Source organism: Bufo bufo, chromosome 2 (genome assembly GCF_905171765.1).
Source record: "Bufo bufo chromosome 2, aBufBuf1.1, whole genome shotgun sequence".
Lineage (NCBI taxonomy): Eukaryota > Metazoa > Chordata > Amphibia > Anura > Bufonidae > Bufo > Bufo bufo.
In genome coordinates this window covers 440,499,538-440,526,675 of record NC_053390.1, presented here as the reverse complement: position 1 = coordinate 440,526,675, position 27,138 = coordinate 440,499,538, and the positions used below count along the sequence as shown (strand labels likewise).

The 27,138-nt window shown below is 42.2% G+C and overlaps 1 protein-coding gene across 6 annotated transcripts in view; it reads left to right on the top strand.

The window, feature by feature from the left end:
• LOC120989401 (colorectal mutant cancer protein-like) overlaps positions 1–27,138 on the top strand; it is a 167,863-nt gene that overhangs the window by 124,657 nt on the left and 16,068 nt on the right. For 4 of the 6 annotated variants that reach the window (XM_040417475.1, XM_040417477.1, XM_040417476.1 and 1 more), the window contains 2 exons: positions 5,504–5,595; positions 23,706–23,828. In XM_040417475.1, coding sequence (XP_040273409.1) covers positions 5,504–5,595; positions 23,706–23,828 — 215 coding nt within the window. Of the gene's footprint in view, positions 1–5,503; positions 5,596–16,021; positions 16,433–17,004; positions 17,282–23,705; positions 23,829–27,138 lie in introns of those variants that run through there. The other 2 variants (XR_005776261.1, XM_040417479.1) reach the window with 2 other exon arrangements.

Below are 27,138 nucleotides of genomic sequence, written 5' to 3'. Positions count from 1 at the left end.
TCCACAAATGCTCTTTTTGTGTAAAACTTTAAAAAAATACATATTTAGTATCGCTGCATCTGTAAGGACTGGCTCTTTAAAAATATCAAATGATCTATCCCATCAAGGGAACACAGTAAAAAAAATATAAAAAATACACCAAATCAGCTTTTCTTTTTCAAAAGATAAGCCCCCAGACATCTACGTTGGCAGAAAAAGAAAAATTTTATGGATGTTAGCATATGGCGATGCAAAATATAATAGATTTTTAATAAAAAGATCTGCCCTCCAAAAACAATATGGCGCTTATTGCCTTCTGAATGCTGCCGTGTGCCCATACAGCAGTTTATGACCATATGTGGGATATTTATGTAAACTACAGAATCAGAGTAATAAGTATTGAGGTTTGTTTTGTTGTAAACCCTCGATGTGTTACAGGAAAAATAGATTAAAATGGAAAATCTGCAAAAAAAAGTGACATTTTGAAATGTAACCTCCATTTTGCTTTAATTCCCGTGAAACACCTTAAGGGCTCATGCACACAAACGTATTTTCTTTCCGCGTCCGTTCCGGTTTTTTTGTGGACCTTATGCGGAAAAATTCATTACAATGGGTCCGCAAAAAAAACGGAAGTTACTCCGTGTGCATTCCATTTCAGTATGTCTGTTCTGCAAAAAAATAGAACTTGTCCTGATATTGTCCGCATTACAGACAAGAATAGGACTGTTCTATTAGGGGGCAGGTGTTCCGTTCCGCAAAATTCATCTGTACTTTTTGCGGATCCGTTTTTTGCGGACCACAAAATACATACGGTCGTGTGCATGAGTCCTAAGGGTTAACAACATGTCTAAAATCAGAATAGTTTGAGGGTTGTAGTTTCTAAACTGGGGTCATTTTTGGGTGATTTCTATTATGTTAGTTCCTCAAAGTGACTTCAGAACCAAAAAAATTGATTTGGGAAATTTTCTTGAAAATTTCAGAAATTTACTTCCAAAATTCAAAAACTTCTAACGTCCTAAAAAAATTAAATAACGTTACCAAAATGATGGTAACATAAAGTATGGTGACATATGGTGATATGGTTAATTAATGAGTATTTTATGAGGTATCACTATCTTTCTTAGGCTAAATTCACACAAACGTATTTTGTTTCTGTGTCCTTTTAGTTTTTTGGGGTGATTGGATGAGGAACCATTCATTTCAATGGGTCCGCAAAAAATGTGCTATCCGCATCCGTATGTCTATTCCGTAGCCCCACAAAAAAAAATAGAACATGTACTATTCTTGTCTGTTTTACAGACAAGGATAGACATTGTTACAATGGATCCGCAAAAAAAACGGATGTCATGCGGATGTCATCCATTTTTTTGGCGGACCGCAAAACACATACGGTCGTGTGAATGTAGCCTTAAAAGCAGAGACATTCAAATTTAGAAAATAAGGAATTTTTCAAAATTCTTATAACTTTGAGATATTTTTAATAAATAAAGGAAAAACATATTGACTAAAATTTACCATTAACATGACAGACAATCATGAAAAAGCAATCTCTAAAAGGCTTGGACGTGTGCGCCTGAACTGGGGTTCCGGCGGCAGCACGGCAGCGCACGCCGAGAGTACCTTATTTTTCGCTTTATAAGATGCACTCCCCCCCCCAAAAAGTGGGGGGAAAATATCAGTGCGTCTTATAAAATGAATACTATCCATCCATTATGGAAGCGCTCACTATTATGTTTTAGGAGCGAGGAGCGAAGCACCGCAAGCGCAGGTAATACTTACCCTACCTGGTCTGCGCCGCGGCTCCTCTTCAGCTTTTGCGCTCCCATCTTCCCGGCCTGTGCTGCACTGTCCTAACCCCGTACAGTGGTCATGTGACAGTGCAGCGCAGGCCGGGAAGATGGAAACTCGACAGCTGAAGAGGAGCCACGGCGCAGGACAGGTAAGATGATTTTTTATTTTAGTCTGATGAGGGTACTGATGGGCTATTCTGAGGTCTGGCAGTACTGATTGGCTGATCTGATGTCTGGGGGTACTGATGGGCTGATCTAAGGTCTGGGGGTACTGATGGGCTGATCTGAGGTCTGGGGGTACTGATGTGCTAATCTGAGGTCTGGGGGTACTGATGGGCTAATGTGGGGTCTGATGGGCTAATCTGAGGTCTGATGGGGTCTAATGGGCTAATCTGAGGCCTGATGGGGGTCTGATAGGCTAATCTGAGGTCTGATAGGGATCTGATGGGCTAATCTGAGGTCTGATAAGGCTCTGAGTGGGCTAATATGAGGTCTGATGGGGGTCTGAGTGGGCTGATATGAGGTCTAATGAAAAAAAAAATAATCTTATTTTCCTACTCTAAAATCTGAGGTGCATCTTATCATCAGGTGCATCTTCTAAAGGGAAAAATACGGTATTTTTAGTCCGGCTGCCTCTCGGCGTGCACTGCTGTGCTGCCGCTGGAACTCCGCCCCCGCCCCCATTATAGTCAATGGGGACGGAGCGGCACTCCGGGGGCACACGTGAACTAGCGGCAGGACGGATCCGACAGGCTGTTCATCCGCCAGAACAGCCTGCCGGAGTCCCCTGCCGCTAGTGTGAAAGTACCTTAAAACGTACAAAGAAGTGCAACATATTCCATGAATGTATTTTACAAACTGTAAAATGAAAATCTCCAATGGAAGTAAAGAGGTACACATTATTTATAGGTCATCAGTATATAAGTCTCGGAAACTGCAGAGTGTGATTTAGGGTACTTTCACACTTGCGTTTTTCTTTTCCAGTATAGAGTTCCGTCCTAGGGGCTCTATACCGGAAAAGAACTGATCAGGCATATCCCCGTGCATTCTGAATGGAGAGTAATCTGTTCAGGATGCATCAGGATGTCTTCTGTTCAGTCATTTTGACTGATCAGGCAAAAGATAAAACCGCAGCATGCTACGGTTTTATCTCCGGCCCAAAAAACTGAAGACTTGCCTGAATGCTGGATTCTGCATTTTTTTCCATAGGAATGTATTAGTGCCGATCCGGCATTCAAAATACTGGAATGCCGAATCCGAAGCGCAGACTGAAAAAAAAGGTGAAAAAAATAAATGCCGGATCCGTTTTTCCGGATGACACCGGAAAAACGGATCCGGCATTTCAATGCATTTTTCTGACTGATCAGGCATTTTTTAGACTGATCAGGATCCTGATCAGTCTTAAAAATGCCATCAGTTGGCATACGTTTTGCCGGATCCGGCAGGCAGTTCCGGCGACAGAACTGCTTGCCGGATCACTCTGCCGTAAGTGTGAAAGTAGCCTTAGATATGTTTTCAAGTACCAGAATATGATATCCAGGTATCCTATTCATTGACAAATTGTTGATAGAAGTGATGTTGAATAGCAAACATCCTTTCATATAGACAGGTAGTATTTCATTGCAAAATTAAAGGGGTTGTGTCACTTCAGCAAATGGATTTATCATGTAGAAAGTTCATACAAGCCACTTACTAATGTATTGTTATTATTCATATTGCCTCCTTTGCTGGATTCATTTTTCCATCGCGTTATACACTTCTCATTTCCATGGTTACGACCACCCTGCAATCCATCACCGGTGGCCGTGCTTGCACACTACAGGAAAAAGCGCCAACCTCTCTGGTGGCCTGGACCGTGGGAGCTCACATAGGCTAGTGCTTTTTCCTATAGTGAACAAGCACAGCCACCACTGGTGGATTGCAGGGTGGTCATAACTAGTGTTGAGCGCTAATATTCGTATTACGAATTTTTATCGCGAATATCGGCACTTTGAGAATTTGCTAATATTTAGAATATAGTGTTATATATTCGTAATGACGAATATTCGTTTTTTTTGTTGTTTGTTTTTAACAGTACACATCAGGTGATCATCCCTCCCTTCTTCTAGCTTGTGGGCCAATGAGAAGGCTTTATCACAGCTTTTTTTTTAAAGTTTATTGCAGTTATAAAAGAGACAGCAGTGTCATTGCTGTGCTCTGTGCTTTGTGTTATTACATTAGACAGTTAACTTATATATATAATTCAGATAGTTAGGGGGAGATAGTCAGTGTAGGTTAGATTGATCTATAGTGTAGCTGATGGGTGTTAGGCAGTGTGATAGGTTCTGATGTCCATACATATATGCTACAGACATAGTGCTGTGATGTCACAAGTTGCACGTATTGCGAAAAAATATGCACATCATTAATTGACGAAAATTCGCAAGTGCAAATATATTGGAGCACTCTGCATATAAAGCTATTCTAATGTTCTGCCATGCCAATCATTTTCTCCAGTCTCAGGAAACTTATACCAGCTTGAAAAATGAGCATAAGTGACCCACGCCGGTATTTCACGTGCATTCCGTGAATAGTACATTGCCGATTTTTGCAATCAAGAATATAATCTTGAATTCTCGAATTCGTGAATATATGATGAATATTCTACAAAATATTAGCGAAATATCTCAAATTCGAATATTGCCCCTGCCGCTTATCACTAGTCATAACCATGGAAACGAGCAGTGTATAATGTGCTGGAAAAATGAATATAGCCAGCAAAGGAGGCAATATGGACAATCACAATACATTAGTAAGTGCCTCGTATTAACTTTCTCTACATGATAAATGCTATTTGCTGAAGTGACACAACCCTTTTAATCTCTTGAATGTGGGGACATCAGTAAGTGAATGATTATTTTTATTGTAATTGGAGGTGGAGGGAGGTTGTCCATTCCAATGAAAAGCAATGCCAGATGAATTTTAGTTTGTTATGCACTAGAGAGTTTTTTTTTATTTTAGTCCCAAAGTACAGTATATAATAAAGTGATCTGGTGTTTCCACAATTCTTCCAGCAGGTTTGTAGACATGTTGGATAGATCTTATAAAGTCTGGCTGGAGTGTAGTACTGCATCAGAGACATTGTGAAGGTAGCTTCTTGGCATGTTATGCATCTGAATGCCTTGTATATACTGTGGTTTTAAAAGCGGATTGCCATTCCTCCATAGTGAAGGTAATATTTAGGTCTTCCTCCCATTTTTGTGTGTATAGATTTCTGGATATTTTCCGTATAACAGTTGCAATATATTAAGCAAATTAGTTTGAGTCCTGACACTGGGAACATCACAACTTTCATAAATTATGAGGCTCTGATCCCTGTTTGTACACAGTGGTTTTCATAAATGCAAAGTCATCTCCATAGTGAAAACTTAGTATTCGCATCAGTGTTGAAATCAATTAAGCCCTCAGCATTGGGCTCTTTAGCAATTTGACTTGTGAAATATCTAACTAATATTAATATTAAAATATCTTATGTGCCAAAATTTGGAGAACTCCATGTTAAAATGGGTTCCTCACCACTGCAGAGAGAAAAACATATCCAGTTGTTTGTCCACATATTTTTCCATTTATTACAACTTTGTTTTTGCTGTAACCAATACCAGGCTCTATTGTAATATGTATAATTAGGGTAAAATCTGCAATTTTTCCAACCAGTATTTAAAAACATATTAATATATATTTTTATCTCCACAAAGAAATTCCCAGGTGAAGATAAAGAGTGTGCTGGCCAAAGTCAGAAATCGACTTCATCACCTACCATGCCAAGACTGCTAGATTCCTTGAAAATGTATGTATGCTACATTCCTTTCTATAGTTTAGGGGCTGTCCAAGTAGAACAAAATTGATAAAGGCAGGGAAGATATTAAGATACACTATTCTGAACCCTCTTCACTAAAGTGCCACTGATATGATCCTCCATACCAGGGCAGCCTTGACATCATGCACATGACCACTACAGTCAGTCAGTGGTATATGGCAATTAATCTTTCAGGCATATTTTAAACATCTTTATAACAAGGATGTTTTGATATAATTTGTTCCTGGAAAGGTTTCACAAATTTGGAATGCTCTTCTTGCTTTACTCCTGGGGAGCCTGATAAATAACCACCCTTCTGTACTGATCTATAATGACAGAGTTCAGTTCAGAATATGAAATGCAAAATATTACGTGGACATTGTGACTTTTCTTATATTGGGCCGCCTGTAAAGAGGGAAAAGAGGGGGATCTATTGACTAATGCAATATAAATATACTTTCAAGGCCTTTTGGCAATGGTATTCAAGGTAATGGAGGTTTAAGATAGCAGGATGTTAAGAGCAGGGGATAGAACCATCTCAATCTGGGATTTCTCTGTGGCTTGAGTCTTAATAATTGTATTTTTTATAAAATTTCTGATTAAAAAAACACATTTTTCCGCTTCGATTCACGTGTGGAAAAACCACAGCATAGTACAGTAACAGCAATGTTTATGAGATTAAACAAATTTAGAAATCTGCAGCATGTCAATTATGTTTGCAGTTTTAGCGGCAGATTTCACCCTTTTCTAATGAAGGGTGAGATCTGCGGCAAAACCGCATCTAATCCACACCAAAAAACATTACAAATTGTGGTTTGGGTGCAGAAATTCACATAGAAATGCATGCATATCTTCTGCATGTTGACCTGCATCCGTGTGCAGGTACCCTAAATATATTTTATCACTCAATATACATTTTTGCATAAAGTCTATAACAAGTGCTTTTGGCAATTGTACCCATGTTAGATTAAGAACCTTGGGTATATCCGATTCCTGCCTTTGCTTTCACTGTCAAACTGGACAGAGTACATGTCAAGTGTTGTCCTCTGATAGGGTCTCTAAACTTCTGGTCGACCACTCTACTATTCCTGAATACCCAATATAGTTTTACAGAGCCCTGTCTTCCCAAGTTTTTGTGCCCACAAACTTAAAATAATGGCATGAACATGGTTAATTCATACATTCCCTACTACAAAATTCTTTACTTAAACCACAAATGCCCACAGAAATTTGACAAGATCTGGAATGAGTGGATAGAAGAACCTTCTATGACCAATCAGTAAAGTAAATGAAAACTTATAGAGTTCCTCAAAATATTCAACGAAGACCTTTTTAATTCCCTCGGGTGAACTGACTATTTCATCTCTATTGTCCTTAATTGCCACTATCCATGTTTTCCGCCTCACATTTAACACACTCAAATTTGATCTTTTTATGCACCAAGATTGAAACCCCTCTGGAATGGTACCCTTCCGCACTCCATCCCTTCTCCATCCATATGAGGGAGTCTTTAACTAAGTGTGTCTCTTGGAGGCAAGAACCTCCTAATCCACTCGAAGACCGCGTATCTCTTTATCCTTTCCCGCAAACCTCTCACATTCAGCGAGACAAACCTAACCATCTAGCAGAGGGGGAAGAAAACAACAAAAAAAGAAGAACCCCCTCTCTCTCCCTTCTACGAAATACCCCCCTCCTCCCACCCCCCTTCTGAGTAGCTCCCCCTCCGCTGATCAGCAGACAAGGCAGCTCCATTACTCAGCATTATGGCTCCCCAACCTTCCCCCATACCCCAACCCCCTCAGCTATCGATCCTATCCAACCATTATTTGCGTCTATTGGTGTCTGAAAGAATTCAACCTTTCCTTTATACTCCACCCTTAACTTTGCAGGAAAGAGTAGACTATACTTCAAACCTACCTCCCTTAATCTCCTTTTTCCACTGATAAACTCTTTCCTGCGTGCGTTAGTATCGGCTGAGTAATCTGGAAATAGTCTTATCTTTACCCCATGTATCTGATATTTATTCGAGACTCTAGCGTCCGACAATATTGCGTCCCGGTCCTTAGAAAGTAAGCATTTCACCAACATATGTCTGGGATAATCCCCTGGGACCCTCTTTTTCACCGGGACCCTATGTGCTCTTTCAATGGAGAACGTGGGCGAGAGAATACCCTCCTTACAATTCTCCTTTATCCACCGCTCCATAAAATCTACACTGTTATTCCCTTCTTCCCGCTCTGGGATCCCTACACATCTTATATTTGCTCTCCTCGCTCTATCTTCTTGATTTATTATTTTTTGTTCCATCTTATTATTTATCTCTTTTAAACTTACAACCTCTTTCTCTAACTTCTCTACCGAATACTCCAAAGAGGGAATCCTTTTTTCCATCTCGTGTAATCGCTCTCTTATTTTCTCCATATCGCCTCGTATTATACTAACATCAGTTTGTACTGCCCCAATCTGTGTCACCATGCTCCCCATTATATTTTCCGTCCTAGAGACGGTATGAAATATATCCTTCATCATTTTTACATCCATCTCTGGAGCTAATTCGGGGGTTCCTGAATCCCCCGTAATGCCTGCAATCCCATTCTCCTGTGTCAGGATATGTGCCTCTGTATATGTAATTTTTTCTTTCTGTGAAGGAGTTGAGACTGGGGAATTAGGAGTTAGATATTTATTTAAACTGTGCTGTTTTTGCCCAGTCTCTAACCCTGTTATTGATCTCCTACTACTGGCGCTGGTAAGGGCGCGTTGTTCATCTTTTTTCTTTGGGGGCATCTTGTATTTTTTGTGATATTTTTCTTTTTCTCTTCTCCTACTCTCCTCTCTCCCTCCTCTGCTACTCTTCCCCCTCCCTTTCTCACAACAATTTCAGCTCTTTTTCAGCGATTCTCTCTAGATTACAGATTCTCTTATCACCAGCATAAGAACTCTGTTTGAGAAGTATTAGTGACTTATCAATATTAATACATTATCAGCAATTAGTCCAAACAGTTAGTCCAGCCAATCAAACCCGTTCATACGGCTTGGTTCCAAAAAAGGAAGGGAGGTTACTTAGAACGGCAGAGTATTAATAAACAGGGGACGAAAAAAAAAAAAAATCCAGTTAGGGGGTTGTTGTTACAATTCCTAGTGTCCACAGGTAATAGAATAAAACCTGTCCGGAAAACGTTTTCTTAATCTTTCTGTATATTAGTCGAGGATGAAGATTGAAGAGACCACGAATCCACCATGTCTAAGGCGACACAAGAGGTGCAGGAGAGGGTTAATATACAAAAAAGTTAGTCCTTGGTTAATCCAGAGGGTTAGGAGGGATTAGACCTGCAAGAGATTCCAAAGGGGACTTATGGTCAAAACCAGGAACATAGTATAAAGGTGATTATATCACAGTCCACCCATTGTATAAAAAATAAGTGTTCCACCGCCATCAACATATCTTCACCCCTTGTTCCTCGTTTTCCCTCCTCTCTCCCATGCTTTGCTTTCAACAGGGAATAATCTTATAAGTACATCGTACAGTACAGAATGTCCAGCTGCCTCCAATTTCCAGTCTCCAGCCCCACTCCTTTACAACATCTGCGGTATAACACGGCTGTAGCGAGGCCTCTGTACTGTAAGATGAACACCGCATACACCATCTTCTTCACTGAGCACACCACGCACCAGCGGTCAGCAATCTTAGCACTCGATCCCACACTAGACCGCGCAGGAAATCACTGAGGACACTGCCTTTCAGGCTCAAGTTTCAACTTCAACTTCTACGGACGCCGGACCCCAGTCAAAACGTTCACACACCGGCCCCCATCAACACTGAGCAGGTGGTAACACTCCAACGTTCCTCTAGTCGAGGGATCTCACCACCCAGTATCGGTGTACTCGGCGTCCTCAGCTGACCTCAGTCATCGGCAACAAGCGTGGTGTCCTCCATCAATCACCTTACACCAGACGGCAGCAGCACACGAGCAGGCTAGCGGAGCAGAGGGGAGGGAGGGCGGAGCCTAGCATCCTACATCAGACGCTCACATGCTCACCCATCGGAAATGATGGAGAGTCATTTCTGAAAATGGGGCCACTTTTAGTATTTTTTTGCAGGGCCACTTTAAGTTCCCAGTCCGCCCCTGTGACCAAGGGTCATTGATGCCCCAGTGTCCAGCTCAAAATTTACAAATCTGACATGCGTCACTTTATGTGGTAATAGCTTTGAAACACTTTTACTTATCCAAGTCATTCAGAGATTTTCTCGTGACACATTGTACTTCATGACAGTCATAAATTTGAGTCAATATATTTCACCTTTATTTATGAAAAAAATCCCAAATTTACCAAAAATTTAGAAAAATTCTCAATGTTCAAAATTTCAATTTCTCTGCTTTTTAAACAGAGAAACAGAGAGGGATACCTCATAAAATATTTATTACTTAACATTTCCCATATGTCTACTTCATGTTGGCATCATTTTGTAAATGTCATTTTATTTTTTTAGGACGTTAGAAGGCTTTGAAGTTTAGAAGCAATTCTTAAACATTTTCAGAAAATTTCCAAAAAACACTTTTTAAGTACCAGTTCAGATCTAAAGTCACTTTGTGGGGCTTACATAGTGGATACCCCCATAATTGACCCAATTGTTGAAACTAAACCCCTCAAGTTACTCAAAACTGATTTTATAAACTTTGTTAACCCTTTAGGTGTTCCACAAGAATTAAAGGAAAATGGAGATGAAATTTCTAAATTTAACTTTTTTGGCAGATTTTCCATTTTAATACATTTTTTTCTTTAACACATTGAGGGTTAACAGCCAAACAAAACTCAGTATTTATTACCCTGATTCTGCAGTTTACATAAACACCACACATGTGGTCGTAAACTGATGTAAGGGCACACGGCAGGGCGCAGAAGAAAAGGAGCGCCATATGGTTTTTGGAAGGCAGATATTGCTGGACTGGTTTTTAGATGCCATGTCCCATTTAAAGCCCCCCTGATGCACCCCTACAGTAGAAACTCCCCAAAAGTGACCCCATTTTGGAAACTAGGGGATAAGGTGCCAGTTTTATTGGTACTATTTTGGGGTACATAGGATTTTTAATTGCTCTATATTACGTTTTTTGTGAGGCAAGGTAAACAAAAAATAGGCACCTTTTTTCTATTTTTTACAAGATTCATGTGCTATTTTTATAGAGCAGGTTGTTACAGATGCAATTATATCAAATATGTCTACTTACTTTGTTTCAGTTTTATATAATAAAGCATTTTTGAAAAAGAAATTATGTTTTTGTGTGTCCATTTTCTGAACGCCATATTTTTTTTAATTTTTCAACTTGTTTTTTGAAGAGTTTAGGTTTTTATTGGTACCATTTTTGGGTACATAGGACTTTTTGATAATTATTACACTTTAAGGGGCAAGGTGACCAAACAATTGGTTGTTTTGGAACAGTTTTTATTTATTTATTTGTACAGCGTTCATCTGAGGGGTTAGGTCATGTGACAGTTTTATAGAGCAGATCGTTACGGACGTGGCAATACCTAATATGTATACTTTTTCTTATTTATTTAAGTTTTACACAATAATAGCATTTTTGAAACAAAAAAAAAAGATGTTTTAGTGTCTCCATAGTCTGACAGCCATAGCTTTTTTATTTTTTGGGCGATTGTCTTAAGTAGGGTATCATTTTTTGCGAGATGAGTTGATTGGCACTATTTTGGGGGGGCATACACCTTTTTGATCGCTTGGTATTTCACTTTTTGTGATATAAGGTAATAAAAATAGCTTTTTTGGCATTGTTTTTCTTTTATTTTTTATAGGTCATGTGATATTTTTATCGAGCATGTTGTTACGGTCATGTGATATTTTTATCGAGCATGTTGTTACGGACGCGGTGATACCTAATATGTACACTTAATACAATTAATTTCACTTTAACACAATAATAGCATATTTGAAGTAAAAAAAATGAGGTTTTAGTGTCTCCATGTTCTGAGAGCTATAGTTTTTTTTATTTTTTGAGCGATTTTCTTATGTAGGGTCTAATTTTTTGCGGGATGAGGTGACGGTTTTATTAGTACCATTTTGTTTGACATACGCCTTTTTGATCGCTCGGTGTTGCACTTTTTGTGATGTACAGTGACAAAAATAGCTTTTTTTGACAGTTTTTATTTTTATTTTTTTATGGTGTTTATCGGCCGCGGTGGATCATGTGATATATTTATAGAGCCGGTCTTTACGGACGCGGGTATACCTAATATGTCTTTTTTTTTTCTTTTTTTTATAGGAAAAGGCAATTGATTTTTTTTATAGACATTTTAATTTATTTATTTATTTAAACTTTTATTATTTAAAAAAAAATTTTTTTATCAAGTTTATCTTGGATCTTGAAGCTGATATCCGATTTCCTGTAGATGGCAAGACCGGACGCCTTTGCAAAGCGTCCGGTTGCCATGGCAACCATCAGCACTGCCATTGCAGCGCGGCAGCCCCGATGGTTGAGAGAGGGAGCCCCCTCCCTCTATTAACCCCATGGATGCCGCTGCCGCGGCATCTAAGAGGTTACAGCAGAGTGTCAGCATACAGGGCCGGCGCCACCCATAAGCAGAGTAGGCCACCGCGTAGAGCGCACTCTGCTTATGGCTGTAGAGCGCCCGCGCCCCGCCCCCTACTTGTGATCCATCTGACATCATCTTCTTGACTCCTGTTCCTGTACTTGCTGGCCGGATGCGCTGCGAGGGCGAGTCTGCGCGGGCATGAGTTTGTTCAGTCACTTTGGCGCGCAATCCCGCGAGACCCGTGACCTCCCGAGGTGGGTCTCACGGGATCACACGCCGAAGACACATGATCTTATGCAACGTCATATTCGGTACGTCACAATAGGAAGTGACGAGGGTATGGAAATATTACGGGTAGGGAAATATCACGGGACACCGGCGGCAAGTACAGAGTAGACTACAGGATCATTAGCGAGCGACACAAGTACGTACGGGGGTGGCAGCAATTTAAAATTACATAATGGAGCCTGGCTGGAGGCAGTGTGACTGTGCACTGTCTGTGGGGGGCCTGAGCGACTCCGAGAGCAAAAACCAAGGCAATGTGGACCTGGAGCACAGCGAGGAGCAGAACCTGGTGAGCATCCCTGGCAACCGCACTCTAACAACCAGCACTAGGGTGTCAGAGGCTGCGGGACAGTGACTAAGAGCAGCAGGGTGGCACACACTTGTGTACAGGGGTCAGGGCGCACCTGCTGCTTGACTAGGGGCCATAGATTCTGACTGACACAGGGTGCCCAGCAGTGGCACATGGAGGTGGCACAGACTGTCTAAAGGGCTATGAATGGTATAGGGTGCAGGACAGTGCCAGACTGGCAGAGGGCACAAGGCAGCATACTGTTTTATGTTGCCCTGGTGGCACAGGATTTTAGACAGTGGCTGAATGGCGCCTTGCAGTAAATAGGTGGCACTGCTCGTGTTTGGTGTGCCAACCTGCTGAACAGCGCAGAGTGATTGGCATCACTGGCATGGTACTAGGTGGCAGACAATGGCTGGATATTATATATACATGACCATAGTCAGACTGGCACATTGTACGCGACCATAGTCATTCTGGCACAGGGTACACAACCATAGTCAGACTGGCACAGGGTACAAGACCATAGACTGGCACAGGGTACATGACCATAGTCAGACTGGCACAGGGTACATGACCATAGACTGGCACAGGGTACACGACCATAGTAAAATGTTGCATGCAATAAGTGGCCAAAAAAGGGACGGGTAAAGGGGCGTGGTCAATGGGCGGAGTCAAGGGGTGGCAAAATTAGCTTTTGCCGAGGGTGGCAAAAATCCTTGCACCAGCCCTGTCAGCATACTGCTGACACTCGCTGCTGATGGCGGCAGCTCAGGAACGGAGCCGCTGCCATCAAAAACAGCAGGTGGACCGCATCAGGGGCAGGGGGCACAGATGGGGGCAGGATACATGGATGGGGGGTGGACCGCATCAGGGGCACAGTTGGGGGCAGTATATATGGAAAGGAGGGGGCCGCATCAGGGGCAGGCGGGGACAGATGGCGGAACGGGAGAGCGCCTGCCCGGCAAAGAGGCAGGGCTCACAGGGGGCGGGGTTGGAGGCGCACAGAGGGGGCACAGATCAGGGGGCACGAGGACACATTACCTGACTTCAGGCTCTGATCTGCAGAGCACAGATCAAAGCCTGGAACAGGCACTTTTACACTGCCGCGATCCGATAGGTTAGTCTGCACAGACTAACCAATTGGATCGATTGCCGGCAAGGGACCACTCTGATTGGTCCCTTGCCGGCATTACTGAACTGTATGCTGTCTGTGACAGCAGCAGGGGCAGAAATTTTAATCCAAGTGTTTTGAAGTGCTTGGATTAAAGAGCTGCCATGATGTCTATACACGTGCTAGCTGCAGGGGGTATGTGCAGATAGGACGTATATAGCCGTATGGCAGTCAAAAGGGGTTAATGGATATTAGCAGCTTTCTTGAGCCCCCTTTTGCCAAAGGCTGAACTCTAAGATGTTAAGATGTCTAAGTTAAGATGTCCTACCTGTAGTGTTTGATGGAGAAGCCCATGTAGCTGCTTCACATATTTGGTATGTGGGAGTACTTGTCCTAACTTTGCCTAAGAAGTGGAAGTGGCACAAGTAGAGAGAGCTCTGAGTTGTATAGGAGACTCCTGCCCTGAAATAGAGCAGCATTTTCTGCTATAATCCAGCATGCTAAAGTTGCTTTGGTGGACCTTTGACCCTTTTTTTTTTACCACCATAGAGTTGGGCAAATAAAGGCTGAGTAATTAGCAGATAATTTAGGACTGCCATCCTAACATACAAAAGTATGAAGAATTTTTTGTTGTTCATCCACTGAATTGGTGAAGAACATCAGAATAGCAATCTCTTGGTTGATATGGGTTTTCCTTGTCGAACACACTTTTCAGAACCCAGGCATTGTACTGAGGATGAGTGAGTACTGATAGTCTCCCAGATGCAGCTCTTTTTATAGTTTTATAGTTTTTATATCATTTAGACTGGTGTCCAACATAGGTTTGAATTGTGGTCCTATAAACACTTGTAGAATGAGAGACAGATCCCAAGGAAAAATGGGTTTATGCAAGACCAGCTTTAGATTTAGATTAGATTAGACTTTAGATTACTAAGGGAAGATTGGGGAATTTTGCCTTAAGCTGTGCATTAAGAGCTGTGAAGTGGACCTTCAAAGTATTATACTTAAGACTTCTGTCAAAGCCTTCCTGCAAAAATTGGAGCAGCACAGAAGTTAAAGCATCTGTGGATTCTTCTTTAGTGGAACACCAGTCTTGGTGAAATCCCCCATTTACAAGACATTTGATTGAAGATAAGGGGGTTCAGGCTCCAGTTTCCTGGGTGGAGAAAATTGCAGCTGAGCCAATCCATAGTTGTATTGATAGAACCTTATATATGGACAGTAGTGATGAGCGCCAGGGGTCATATTCGAATTCGCAATAATTTGCGAATATTTTTTGAATATTCGCAAATTCGAATATTCGTTATATTCTACGATTTTTTTTACAAAAAAAATCGGCAAGATAATGATCGTGTAATATGAGAATTTTCGTATTCGAATTTTCGCATTTTTATTGCGAATTTTTCAACTTTTAGACAAAGGATATTATAGCACTATATTAGCGAAATTGCTCTATATTCGTTTTTTTTTTGAATATTCGCTATATATTGCTATAACTTAGTTTTTTCGAATATTCGTAATATTCTAAAACAAGAATATATAGCAATATAGCGAATATTTGAAAAAAAACAATATAGAGCAATTTAGCTAATATAGTGCTATAATCTTCTTTGTCTAATAGTTGTAATTTTTTTCTCATCTGAAGTTCAGATTGGACAAAAATTACAACTATAAAAAAAAAGATTATAGCACTATATTAGCTAAATTGCTCTATATTTGTTTTTTTTCGAATATTCACTATATTGCTAAAACAAGAATATATAGCAATATAACGAATATTCGAAAAAAAAGAATATAGAGCAAAACAACACTACTCCTAAAGTCAAGTATATTGCAGCCTTCTTATTGGCCCACAAGCTAGAAGCAGGGAGGGATCATGTGTACTGATAAAAAAAAAAAAAATCTAATTTTTTAAAAATCTAATATTCGAAATTACGAATATATATCACTATATTCGAAATATTCGTGAATTTTCGAAGTACCTATATTCGCGATAAAAATTTGAATATTCGTGATCAACACTAATGTACAGCTGAGGTGCTTAGGAGATTGGATATGGCCCAATACATTATACTCCTGTACACTCTGGATAGAAGAGAACTCCCAGGACCCCATTTGCTGTTAATTTAATAAACTGATGCCAGATTTGCCTGCATTTAAACAAAGTCATTCCATTTGGCTCTCAGTTTCTTCAGATTGGAGGATGGAAACTTGTCTTGGGGAAGCCAGACCTGCTGAACCCAAAGGCTCTCTACATGCGCACCGCAACCCAAGGAGGAGGCATCTTTGGTGAGGAATATCTGTTGGTGGTGAGTTTGTAGTGAAAACACAGTATCCCCTTGTGGACTAACTGGATGGATTCACAATCCCAGGTCCTTCCTGTTGTTAGCAATCACAGACATTGGAGAGTCCAGTGATGTCCTTTTTTTGTCCTATGAGACAAGGATGTTGGCTTGTAGGAAATTAATGTGAGCCTTGGCCCAAGGTACTGCATCTATTGCGGAAGTTAAAAGGCCCAACACCTTCATGGCTGTATGGACAGTGGCTCTGGGGACTTAAATCATATGATTCACCTCTTCAAAGATCTTCCTCCTCCTGTCTAGTGACAGTTTTATAGACATGTGATGAGAAAAGAGCCCAGGAATTTTATTTCCTGGACTGAATGAAGAAAGGATTTCTGCAGGTTGAACAGGAACTAATGTTTTTCAGGGAATAGAAGGTCAGTTGTAGATGTTGCAGCAGTTCTTGTCTAGAAGGTGCAATGATCAGCCAGTCGTCTATGTACAGAACTATAAAAACTTTTTTTAAATAGAGAGCTGCCATAAGGACTACTGCAATCTTTGTGAATACACAAGGAGCTTATGTAATGCTAATTGGCAGACATTTGAATTGGCAGTGAAGAAGAACTAACTTGGTTTGAACAACAATTCTCAGAAACCTTCTGTGTTTTTCCGGGATGAGTAAATGAAGATATGAATTTGTGAGTTCTATTCATGCCATGCAACAGTCATGTTGAAGAGTGTACAAAACTGAATGGATAGTTTCCATTTTGAATTACTTCACTAAATTTATTGAGATAAGTGAAATCTACTATCATCTGTTGTCTGGCTCTGGAACTAGAATACTTTGGGAGTACACTCTGTTTCTGATCGTGTGGAACTGATTCCAGGGCTCCTTTGTCTAAGAATTCTTCAATGAGATGAAGAATGAAGGGACATGCTCAATTTATGAACTGCTTGACCTGGATAAATTCTCTCGGAATGGTTGAGGACACCCATGCATTTGAGGAAGTCTGAGACTCACACCTGAGGTCCCACCAAGATGTAGTCATATCTTCTGACTTCTGGATACCTGACTTCTGGATACCTGATTTTCTTTTGACAGAGGAGGAGTTATCTTGATTTGTCTGGAATGCTAACATTCTTCTTGAATTTTGGAAATCTTCTTTTCTGATAATGAAAAAGTCTAAGGCTAAACTTTTGTGTTAGACTGAGGAAAAACATGACCTTTGCACTCATTTCTCGACCCTAAAATTTTCTCAATTTGTGGTCGAAAGAGGCTACTTGAGTTGAAAGGGTAAATTTAAAAAATGGCTCTTGGATGGATTATCACCTGATCATTGCTTAATCCGCAAAAAGTATGCTGCCACATGTAGAGGCATACCTTCAGGGCGTGGCCGGAAGCTGATATGAGTGGTCGCACTTAACTGAGCTCCGGACCCAATACCCTAACTTCAAGCTAATCCTGTTATTTATCTGCCGCAAAAATTACATCCAGATCTCGCAGGAGGTCGGGAAAGACCCGCAGTACAACCATGGCCCGAAATAGAGCGCAGTCGGCCGCTGACCGACCCTGAGAGTTTGCCCGCGTGGAAGATCAAGATGGCGTGGGCTCCTGCTCACCACCCCCAGATGGGATTAGGGATGGCCCTGCACATGAAGAAGCGGAGCGTGCAGCTGCTGAGCCGTCTTTAAAACAGGTCACCGAGCAGCTGCTGCAAGCGATAGCCACCTGCCGCACATCAATGGTGGGCAAGCTGGAGGAGGTGAAGGTGGATATAGGCCTACTTCGCCATGACATGCAGGCCATGCGTAAACGCGTCAAAGAGACCGAAAATAGGATCTCAGAAGTGGAAGACCGCTTACAGCCGCTTCCTACGAAAATACAAGAGTTGTAGCAGAAGGTCAATTTTTGGCAACAGAAATGTGACGACTATGAGAATCGCACAAGGCGCAATAATTTGCGGATAATCGGTTTACCTCAAAAATCAGAGGGTAACAACCCGTGTGCATTCGTAACTACTTGGCTCCGTAAATCCTTCCCAGAGGCTACATTTTCATCGGCCTTCATCGTTGAGCGTGCACATCGCGTTCCCGCCAAACCCCTTCCACCGGGGGCTCCTCCAAGACCTCTACTTGCGAGATTGCTAAACTCTATGGACAGAGATCATGTGCTGCAGATGGCACGCAACAAGCAGGAATTAAAGTATGACTACAACAACATCATGATTTTCCCTGATTTTTCGTCCGAGTTACAAAAACGCAGGGCAACATTCAGCACGGTGAAGAGAAGACTCCGGGAGAAGAACCTATCCTATTCCATGGTGTATCCGGCCCGATTAAGAGTAGTGGATGGGGAAGTGAGCCGGTTCTTTAACAATCCTGAAGAGGCCACAAACTGGCTGGATGGCAGAGGCAGAAACGCTAGACCTCCAAGATGAAAGCCAGTTTAGTCCATCACTGCCAACGGCAAGGAAAGGGGGTCTTAGGACTTGGACTCGGGACCTGCGGGGACGCTTATACTGACTAAGTATCAGACCTCTTGAATGTTCTTGTTTATTTTGCTCCTAGTTCTTAGCTAAATCTCACATGACATAGTATGATCAAGTTCATAGTTAGTAAAGGAAAGGAAAGTGGGATAGGAGGGGAATTGGACATGATAAGGTAAAGGTCTTATATGCTACAGTTATTGCCTAGTAAATGCGGAGTCAATGGGAATGAAAAGAGGTCCCTTCTGGACTAACTACCCAGGTACTAGGCCTGGAAGTTGGGGATTGGGTCCCTAGTAACTATGTTATAGTTCTCTTATATATAAGATACAAGATATACGGTACTACTGGTAACTCACCATATGCACACCCCGTTCATCTGAAGTGCCACACAATAAGCAAAGTATTTTGTCTTTAACCGTCAAAAGTGTTATAGACGGTTTAAGGTTTCACCTTGCAGGCACTCACCGCCTATATCAGTGTACACCTGATGGTTCAAATGTTATATGTTCTGTGCTGTATCGGAAAGGGTAAGGTACAGAGAGGGAGACAGGAGGAAAACAAGGTCCTTTTCATAAGATTGACATGTCGGAAATACGTATAATGTCCTGGAACGTTAGGGGACTGGGCACTGCCAGGAAACACACTATGGTCTTTTCTGCAATCAGAAGATTCAATCCACATATACTCTGTCTGCAGGAAACCCATTTAACGGCAGACACTACTAGGCGCACCCAAAAGCCCTGGGTTCAATGGGCACAACATTCATGCTATACCAGCTTGTCAAGGGGAGTGTCGCTGCTGGTGCACAAATCCCTTAGGTGGGAAATGGAGGCCTGTCAGATAGATCCGGCTGGGAGATTTGTGTTCATAGCTGCATACATTAACTGTATACTATATGTTATACTCGGTATATACATTCCACCGCCTTTCTCCTTACAGATTGTTCAGCAGGCAGTGAGTTTTGCAGCCTCATATCCAACGGCCCGTGCAGTAAGTCTTGGTGACTTTAATATGACCTTAGACAAGAATTTTGACAGACACCACTTGGCTGAGGCTTCTGATAATCGCCCTAGTAATAAGACTTCTCTGGCTGCATTACTGGGAGAGGTAGGATGCATAGATATGTGGCGCCTTAAATACCCTGATATCAGACAATACTCATGTCACTCAACTAGCCATAATACACTATCACGGATAGACTATGCTTTTGGTAACTCAGCTATGTGCTCCCTGACATACAGTATAGAGTACGGACCAAGGAGCATTTCTGATCATTCGCCAATACAGCTGGTGTTGAGACTGGGAAGGGATGTGATCAGACGCTCAGCACGGATCAATCCTTTTTGGCTGTCCCTGTTTGGACCTTCTGATCGCATTCCTGACCAATTGAAGGTTTTTATGGAAGGGCATGGAGAGGTTATGGATTATACGCTACTCTGGGAAAGTATGAAGGCATACCTTAGGGGATGCCTCAGATCTACTATATCTTTTATTAAAAAGTCAGCGGCTAGACAAGAGGAAAGGCTGGCAGCGGAATGTTCTAGATTAGAAGCAGAGTATGTTGCTGATCCCAATGACTTGAATAGAGAGTCTTGGTTAACATTAGGGAGTCAATATCTGACCCTATTCAAAGAAAAGGCTCAAAGAAAAATGTTCTGTACAAAACAAACATATTTTGAATTGGGCAACCAATCCAGCAAATTACTTGCTCACATCGTCAGACAGAATCAGGCACCCCCAATGGTATTACGCATCAAAGCCTTAGATGGTCAGACCCGGAAGCTATAGCGAGTAGATTTCAAGAGTACTATAAAGATTTATATGAGACCAAAGTAAATTATGGGACGGATGATGTCATGCAGTATCTTGAAGACCTGGAATTCCCTACATTAGCACAGGAGGCAATAGATAGTTTAGAAGCCCCTATACCCACTCTGGAACTAGAAGATGCTATAGCACAGCTGGCTAGGGGTAAATCTCCCGGTCCCGATGGACTACCTCTAGAGGTTTACGTCAAATATGCTACCCACATCAACCCATTGCTGATTCGCATGTATGAGGATGCATTCCAAAAAAGATGTTTACCGCCATCAATGTATGACGCAACCATAGTGGTCCTCCTTAAGCCGGGCAAGGAACCAGACGAGTGTGGGTCGTATAGGCCAATATCCTTATTGAACATCGACTATAAAATTATAGCAAAGATTTTGGCCATGCGTCTTGGGAGAGTAGCTAGTACCCTGGTCCATCCGGACCAATCTGGATTTTTGCCCGGGAGATTCACCACTGATAATATTAGGTGGGTGCAGGTGGTGACCCAGATAGGAATACAGAAAGGAGAGAGATGGGCCTTGGTGTCTTTGGACACCGCAAAGGCATTCGACTCTGTTGAGTGGCCCTATTTGTTTCAGGTTCTACACAAATTTGGTTTTGGTCCTAACTTTATACAATGGATAGCCATGCTATACAAACATCCCAAGGCGGGTATATTGGTTAATGGGTTGATGTCGGATAGTTTCAGCTTCGGGCGAGGTACACGGCAGGGATGTCCTCTGTCACCATTACTGTTCGCTCTAGCTATAGAGCCTCTTGCTATGCAAATCAGAGCGGATTCACAATTTCATGTCAAAATAGGAGAGCAGGAAGATAGGGTCGGCTTGTATGCTGATGACATGGTGCTCTTCATGTCACAGACGGAAGTCACACTCCCTAGAGAAATCACCATAATTGAAATATTTTGCCATTACTCAGGACTAAGGATAAATTGGTCCAAGTCGACCCTATGTCCTTTATACCCACTAGACGATACATTCCCCCAGGGAGAATTACCTGTGGTGCCTAGCTATAAATACTTGGGTGTATATATAACAAAGGATGCCGCATCTTTTCACACTCTGAATATCCAACCCCTTATAGAGTATTGCAAAGATAAATTTAGGGTAGGTATGGCAGGGATTACCTCTATCAGCGCCAGGCAGAATCAACCTGATAAAATTGATTATTCTTCCTAAGTATATGTATGTTTTGCAACATGCCCCATATATAGTCCCAAAGGCATTCTTTCAGAAACTTACTTCCTTAATGTCACCCTTTATATGGGGCGCGAATAGACCGAAGTTATCTATATTAAATATGACACGTTTTAAAAAGGAAGGAGGCATGTCCCTGCCTGATATACACTTATATTATCCAGCTGAGCAACTGAGAAATATTAAAACATGGATATTACCAGGGGACACTCTCTGCAGACAGGAAAGACATCTTGCAGAATACCTAGACCTTACTAATCTATGGCCAGTTCTAGAACAACCTAAATTGTTTCCACGTAGGCTGTTACCGATTCATAGGGTGGCTGTTCAGATATGGTCAGTTTGTAAGCATAATGTAGGGCTAGACCTATTGGAGACTCCGGTTTGGGATAACCCCATGTTTCCTGACCTGATGGTACTGCGGGACGGAGCATTCTGGAAGGAACATGGGGTTGTCACGTTGGGGAACCTATACAGTAATAATGTTTTTAATGATTGAGTCCAGAGTCATAGACATGAGTTGCCGAGGAATGCATTCTACAGATTCCTACAGCTAAGACACACCATGCAAACGCATTATCGTGATACCCCTATTGTCCACTTTTCCGATGATTGGAGTCATACGTTCTCAAAGACCACGTGGCTTTATATCAGCACTTTACACCCATCTCCTTTGTGTCAAACTGAGAGGTAACCCGATGCAAGCACTGTCAAAATGGAAAGCAATGATTCCGGATTTGTCTAATGAAGACGATGAGGATATTCTTGAATCCCCCCACTCTAGTATCACCTGCCATAAACAATAAGTTTATTCAACTATGCATAATACATCAAAGCTACATGTCCCCACAAAGGTTACAAAGGATGGGCAGGCTTGCCCACTCCGGGTGCCATAGATGTGCGTCAGAACGCTCTGATTTCTGGCATCTTATATGGGCATGCCCTTCCATATATAAGTTTTGGGAGGAGGTGGTGACTCTACTTTCAGATTTTCTGGGATGTGTAGTGCCACTCCACCCTAAGGTTTGCCTCTTTGGAATATTGGATGAGATTCTTTACTCTCATTATATAAGGATATTCCTGAGAGAAACACTATTTTTAGCACGAAAAGCAATAGCCATTAGATGGATGGGAGATAGAACACCCACTTTAGCGCAATGGAAGCAACTGGTCAACACTATTATCCCATATGAAAATATTGTGTTCAAGAATAGGGGCTGTATGCCCAAGTTTCAAAAGGTGTGGGGGGTATGGTGTTCATCACCACAAACGCTCTATTCAGCTCGCAGATTAACAGAGGCTTTGCGGGTGGAACAAGGTAGATTTTTATAAGGTTTGACAGAACGGAGAAGGTGGGTCATGGTGGACCTAGATATACCACTTTAAGTTGCTAATTTTGCTGCTCTCTTTGATAGTAATATGAACCTTCCCTCTAGAGATAGAAGTAAGCACACCGATACGGCACAGGTGTTAATTGTTTTATCCACTAAGTTATGTATATGTTATTTGTACAATTCACTTTTAATATGCTGATGTATTATATGTGAAAGCTTATGTACAAACAATGTCAGTATAATTGGCTTTATGTGTTCAATAAAGCGAATATAAAAAAAAGTCATATCTTCAGTGTTGTCCCATGAAAAGATAGAATAAAATATTTACAAAAATGTACTCAGTTTTGCAAGATAATGTATATTATTTTCCACATTAATAATAATCTTTATTTATATAGCACCAACATATTCCGCAGTGCTTTAAAATCAGGGGCTTCATGAACAAACAGGGTCCTAATATGTTTAAAGGGTACATACAGCTACTGCTGTGGATTATCTGCAGTGGGATTTTGTGTGTAAGATCCGCAGCATTCACAGCGAAGATCTGCGGCAAAAAATTGTCAACAAATCCGCGGCAACATTTCAACTGTGGAAACACATCAAAATCTGCAGTGGACTTTCCTGCTGCAGAAAATTTGACCGTTGTGGTCGTATCCTAATTCATGAAATGTCTGTACTGCTTGTGGGTTAGGATAAAGGGGTTACATAATCTGTTCTGTGTGTCTTTTCATTTCAGGAGCAGTGACATAAAAGTAAGAATTGAAGGTCTCATCTCAGAAGTGGAGCAATTATCCTGTAAAGTCTGTGCTGAGAATGGCAAGTCTGCACATACAATCAAAGATTTCTTCAAAGCTCATAGGTATACATACAGTACAGATAAACTTTGTTATAGTTTTTGTCTGTATATTGCACGGTTGAAAGAAGCCTGTCCTCTTGCTGTCCATTAGTAGAGGACAAGAAATAAGTATGAATACATGTGGTTAGGAAAAAGAAGTAGTAGCTGCGCTCACCTGAATCCAAAGTGGATGCACGGGCGGTCCCAGGAACAAGGCACTAGTCCAAATGAAAAGAGTTCAAAGAGCCCAGCTTCCAAAGGTAAAAATTCTGCCTTTATTATTCCAAGACTTAAAATCCAAAGTAGCAAAAAGTCTACGCGTTTCGGGTTAAACAATGACCCTTAATCATGAAACACGTAGTCTCCTAAATGTCAATTATTTGGAAATGCATGGCATCAGACTAGTTAAAAACTTGATTGTTCCTTAGGGTATGGACAAAATGTAACGTTAGGCTACTTTCACGCTCGCGTTTGGTGCGGATCCGTCATGGATCTGCACAGACGGATCCGTTCAGATAATACAACCGTCTGCATCCGTTCAAAACGGATCTGTTTGTATTATCCTTAACATAGCCAAGACGGATCCGTCTTGAACACTATTGAAAGTCAATGGAGGACGGATCCGTTTTTTATTGTGCCAGATTGTGTCATAGAAAACGGATCCGTCTCTGTGTGTCAGAATGGATCCGTTTGGCTCAGTTTCATCAGTTTTGGTGTCCGCCTCCAAAGCGGAATGGAGAAGGAATGGAGGCAAACTGATGCATTCTGAGCGGATCCTTTTCCATTCAGAATGCATTAGGGCAAAACTGATCCGTTTTGGACCGCTTGTGACAGCCCTGAACGGATCTCACAAATGGAAAGCCAAAATGCCAGTGTGAAAGTAGCCTAAATGTATCCATCTACAGTAGATCTAGCTGTGGTCATGGCTCTGCAACCTTTTCTGTGACACAAGAACTTTAATCTGATGTTTCACTGCGAAGACTTTTAGGCTTTATTCATTCACATAAATGTATAATTGCTGTATGCAAGAGTTCTGTATTAAGTGTCAAAAATGGGAACTGTCCCAAACCTTCTGGATAGGGCTACATTCACATCTGCATTGGAGGCTCAGTTCTGAGCTTCCGTCACAGAGTTCGTCATGCAGGACTTTTTTCTCTACTTAAAAAATGTTCTCCCAACGGAAACATAATGGATCCCATTTAGTCGATGGAATATGGTAGGGTCCGTTCCCGTCAGTTATGTGCTGAATCTGGCACTTCAGTTATTTTCATTCATCTGCTCCTATAACTGTTCCTCTTGAACCCCATAGAAAAGGGCACATTTTTAATAGAGCAGTAAATTATGATATTGTGGAATAACTTTGATAGGGTGTGCCATGTATTTCTCTTTAACTAGTATTAGGAAGTAGTGAGAGGTAAATCTTTTGATAACAACTACCTAACTGCTAACTACTGCACCCAGCTTTTCCACAGTCTGATATTGTCCACACCCCTCATCTTTCCTTCTCATTCCCTGGTATGTCTGCATTGAACTTTAATGTTTCTTTCCCTGCTGGATTTATTGAGTATTTGTTTACATTGACTATTTCACCCCTGTATCTGGTCCTCCCTTGATTAAGCCAAATGTAGCCCCCTCCCCTCTTGGTCACACCTGATTGAACACTGAGTGGTATAAATCTAAGTTCGTAGGTCTTCCAGACCTTGGTCTTTCCAAATGCAACATCTTTCAAGTGCAACTCTTTAAGTGCGCATACTGAATTATACCAGAATGTAACCAGAAGGGGATCAAAGGTAATTACAGACATAGTTAACCACCTCCGGACCGCTGTACGCACAGACGCGTCCTGGAGGTGGTTGTTTCATTCCTCCTGGACGCGCCGGCGCGTCCTCTCGCGAGACGCGAGATTTCGGTCACAGCAGTGGCTCTCTGACCCAAAGTTCGGACGAGGAGGTTGAGGTCCCTGGCAGCACCAGGCGTACCCGGCCCCGTGTCGCTAGACCACAGGTTATGCAGGATCCGCTTCAAGAGCAGCAGAGTGGGGCTGTCGCTGCCGGATCACGTGGTGAGGCATACACCAGCAGCGCAGCCCTTCCTGGACCTAGTACCAGCACTGCCGTATAACATGGTGAAGTAGCGAGCACCAGAAGGGCAGTTGAAGCTGGTACGGTGGCACGTGCACTAGTTACCCCGTCGCAGCCACCGCACAGACAGGCCTGTAGAGCCCCTAGAATCCCTGAGGTGCTGGCAAACCCTGATTGGCAGTCACCAACTTCAGCCGCACCTGTAGTTCCCCCTTTCACCGCGCAGTCTGGAGTTCGGGTTGAGACGGCTCAGATCAGTACGGCCCTGGGATTTTTTGAGCTGTTCTTGACTGCGGAGCTCTTGGACTTAGTCGTGGCAGAGACAAACCGGTATGCCACACAATTTATAACCGCAAACCCGGGAAGCTTTTATGCCCAGCCTTTCCGGTGGAAACCAGTCCAAGTTTCCGAACTTAAAATTTTTCTGGGCCTTCTCCTCAACATGGGTCTAACCAAAAAGCATGAATTGCGGTCATATTGGTCCACGAACCCGATTCATCACATGCCCATGTTCTCTGCTGCTATGTCCAGGACACGATTTGAGGCCATCCTGCGTTTCCTGCACTTTAGCGACAACACCACCTCCCGTCCCAGAGGCCACCCAGCTTTTGACCGGCTCCACAAAATTCGGCCCCTCATAGACCATTTCAACCAGAAATTTGCAGATTTGTATACCCCTGAGCAAAACATCTGCGTAGACGAGTCCCTAATACATTTTACCGGGCGCCTTGGCTTCAAACAATACATCCCAAGCAAGCGTGCCCGGTATGGGGTCAAATTGTATAAGCTCTGTGAAAGGGCCACAGGCTATACCCACAAATTTCGGATCTATGAGGGAAAAGATCAGACCCTGGAGCCGGTCGGTTGCCCTGACTACCTGGGCAGCAGTGGGAAGACAGTCTGGGACTTGGTGTCACCCTTATTCGGCAAGGGGTACCATCTTTATGTGGACAATTTTTACACAAGTGTGGCCCTCTTTAGGCATTTGTTTCTAGAACGGATTTGCGCCTGTGGCACCGCGCGAACTACTCGCGTGGGCTTCCCCCAACGGCTTGTAACCACCCGTCTTGCAAGGGGGGAGAGGGCTGCCTTGTGTAACGAAGAACTGCTCGCGGTGAAATGGAGAGACAAGCGTGACGTTTACATGCTCTCCTCCATTCACGCAGACACGACAATCCAAATTCAAAGGGCAACTCGTGTCATTGAAAAGCCCCTCTCAGTCCACGACTATAATGCGCTCATGGGAGGGGTGG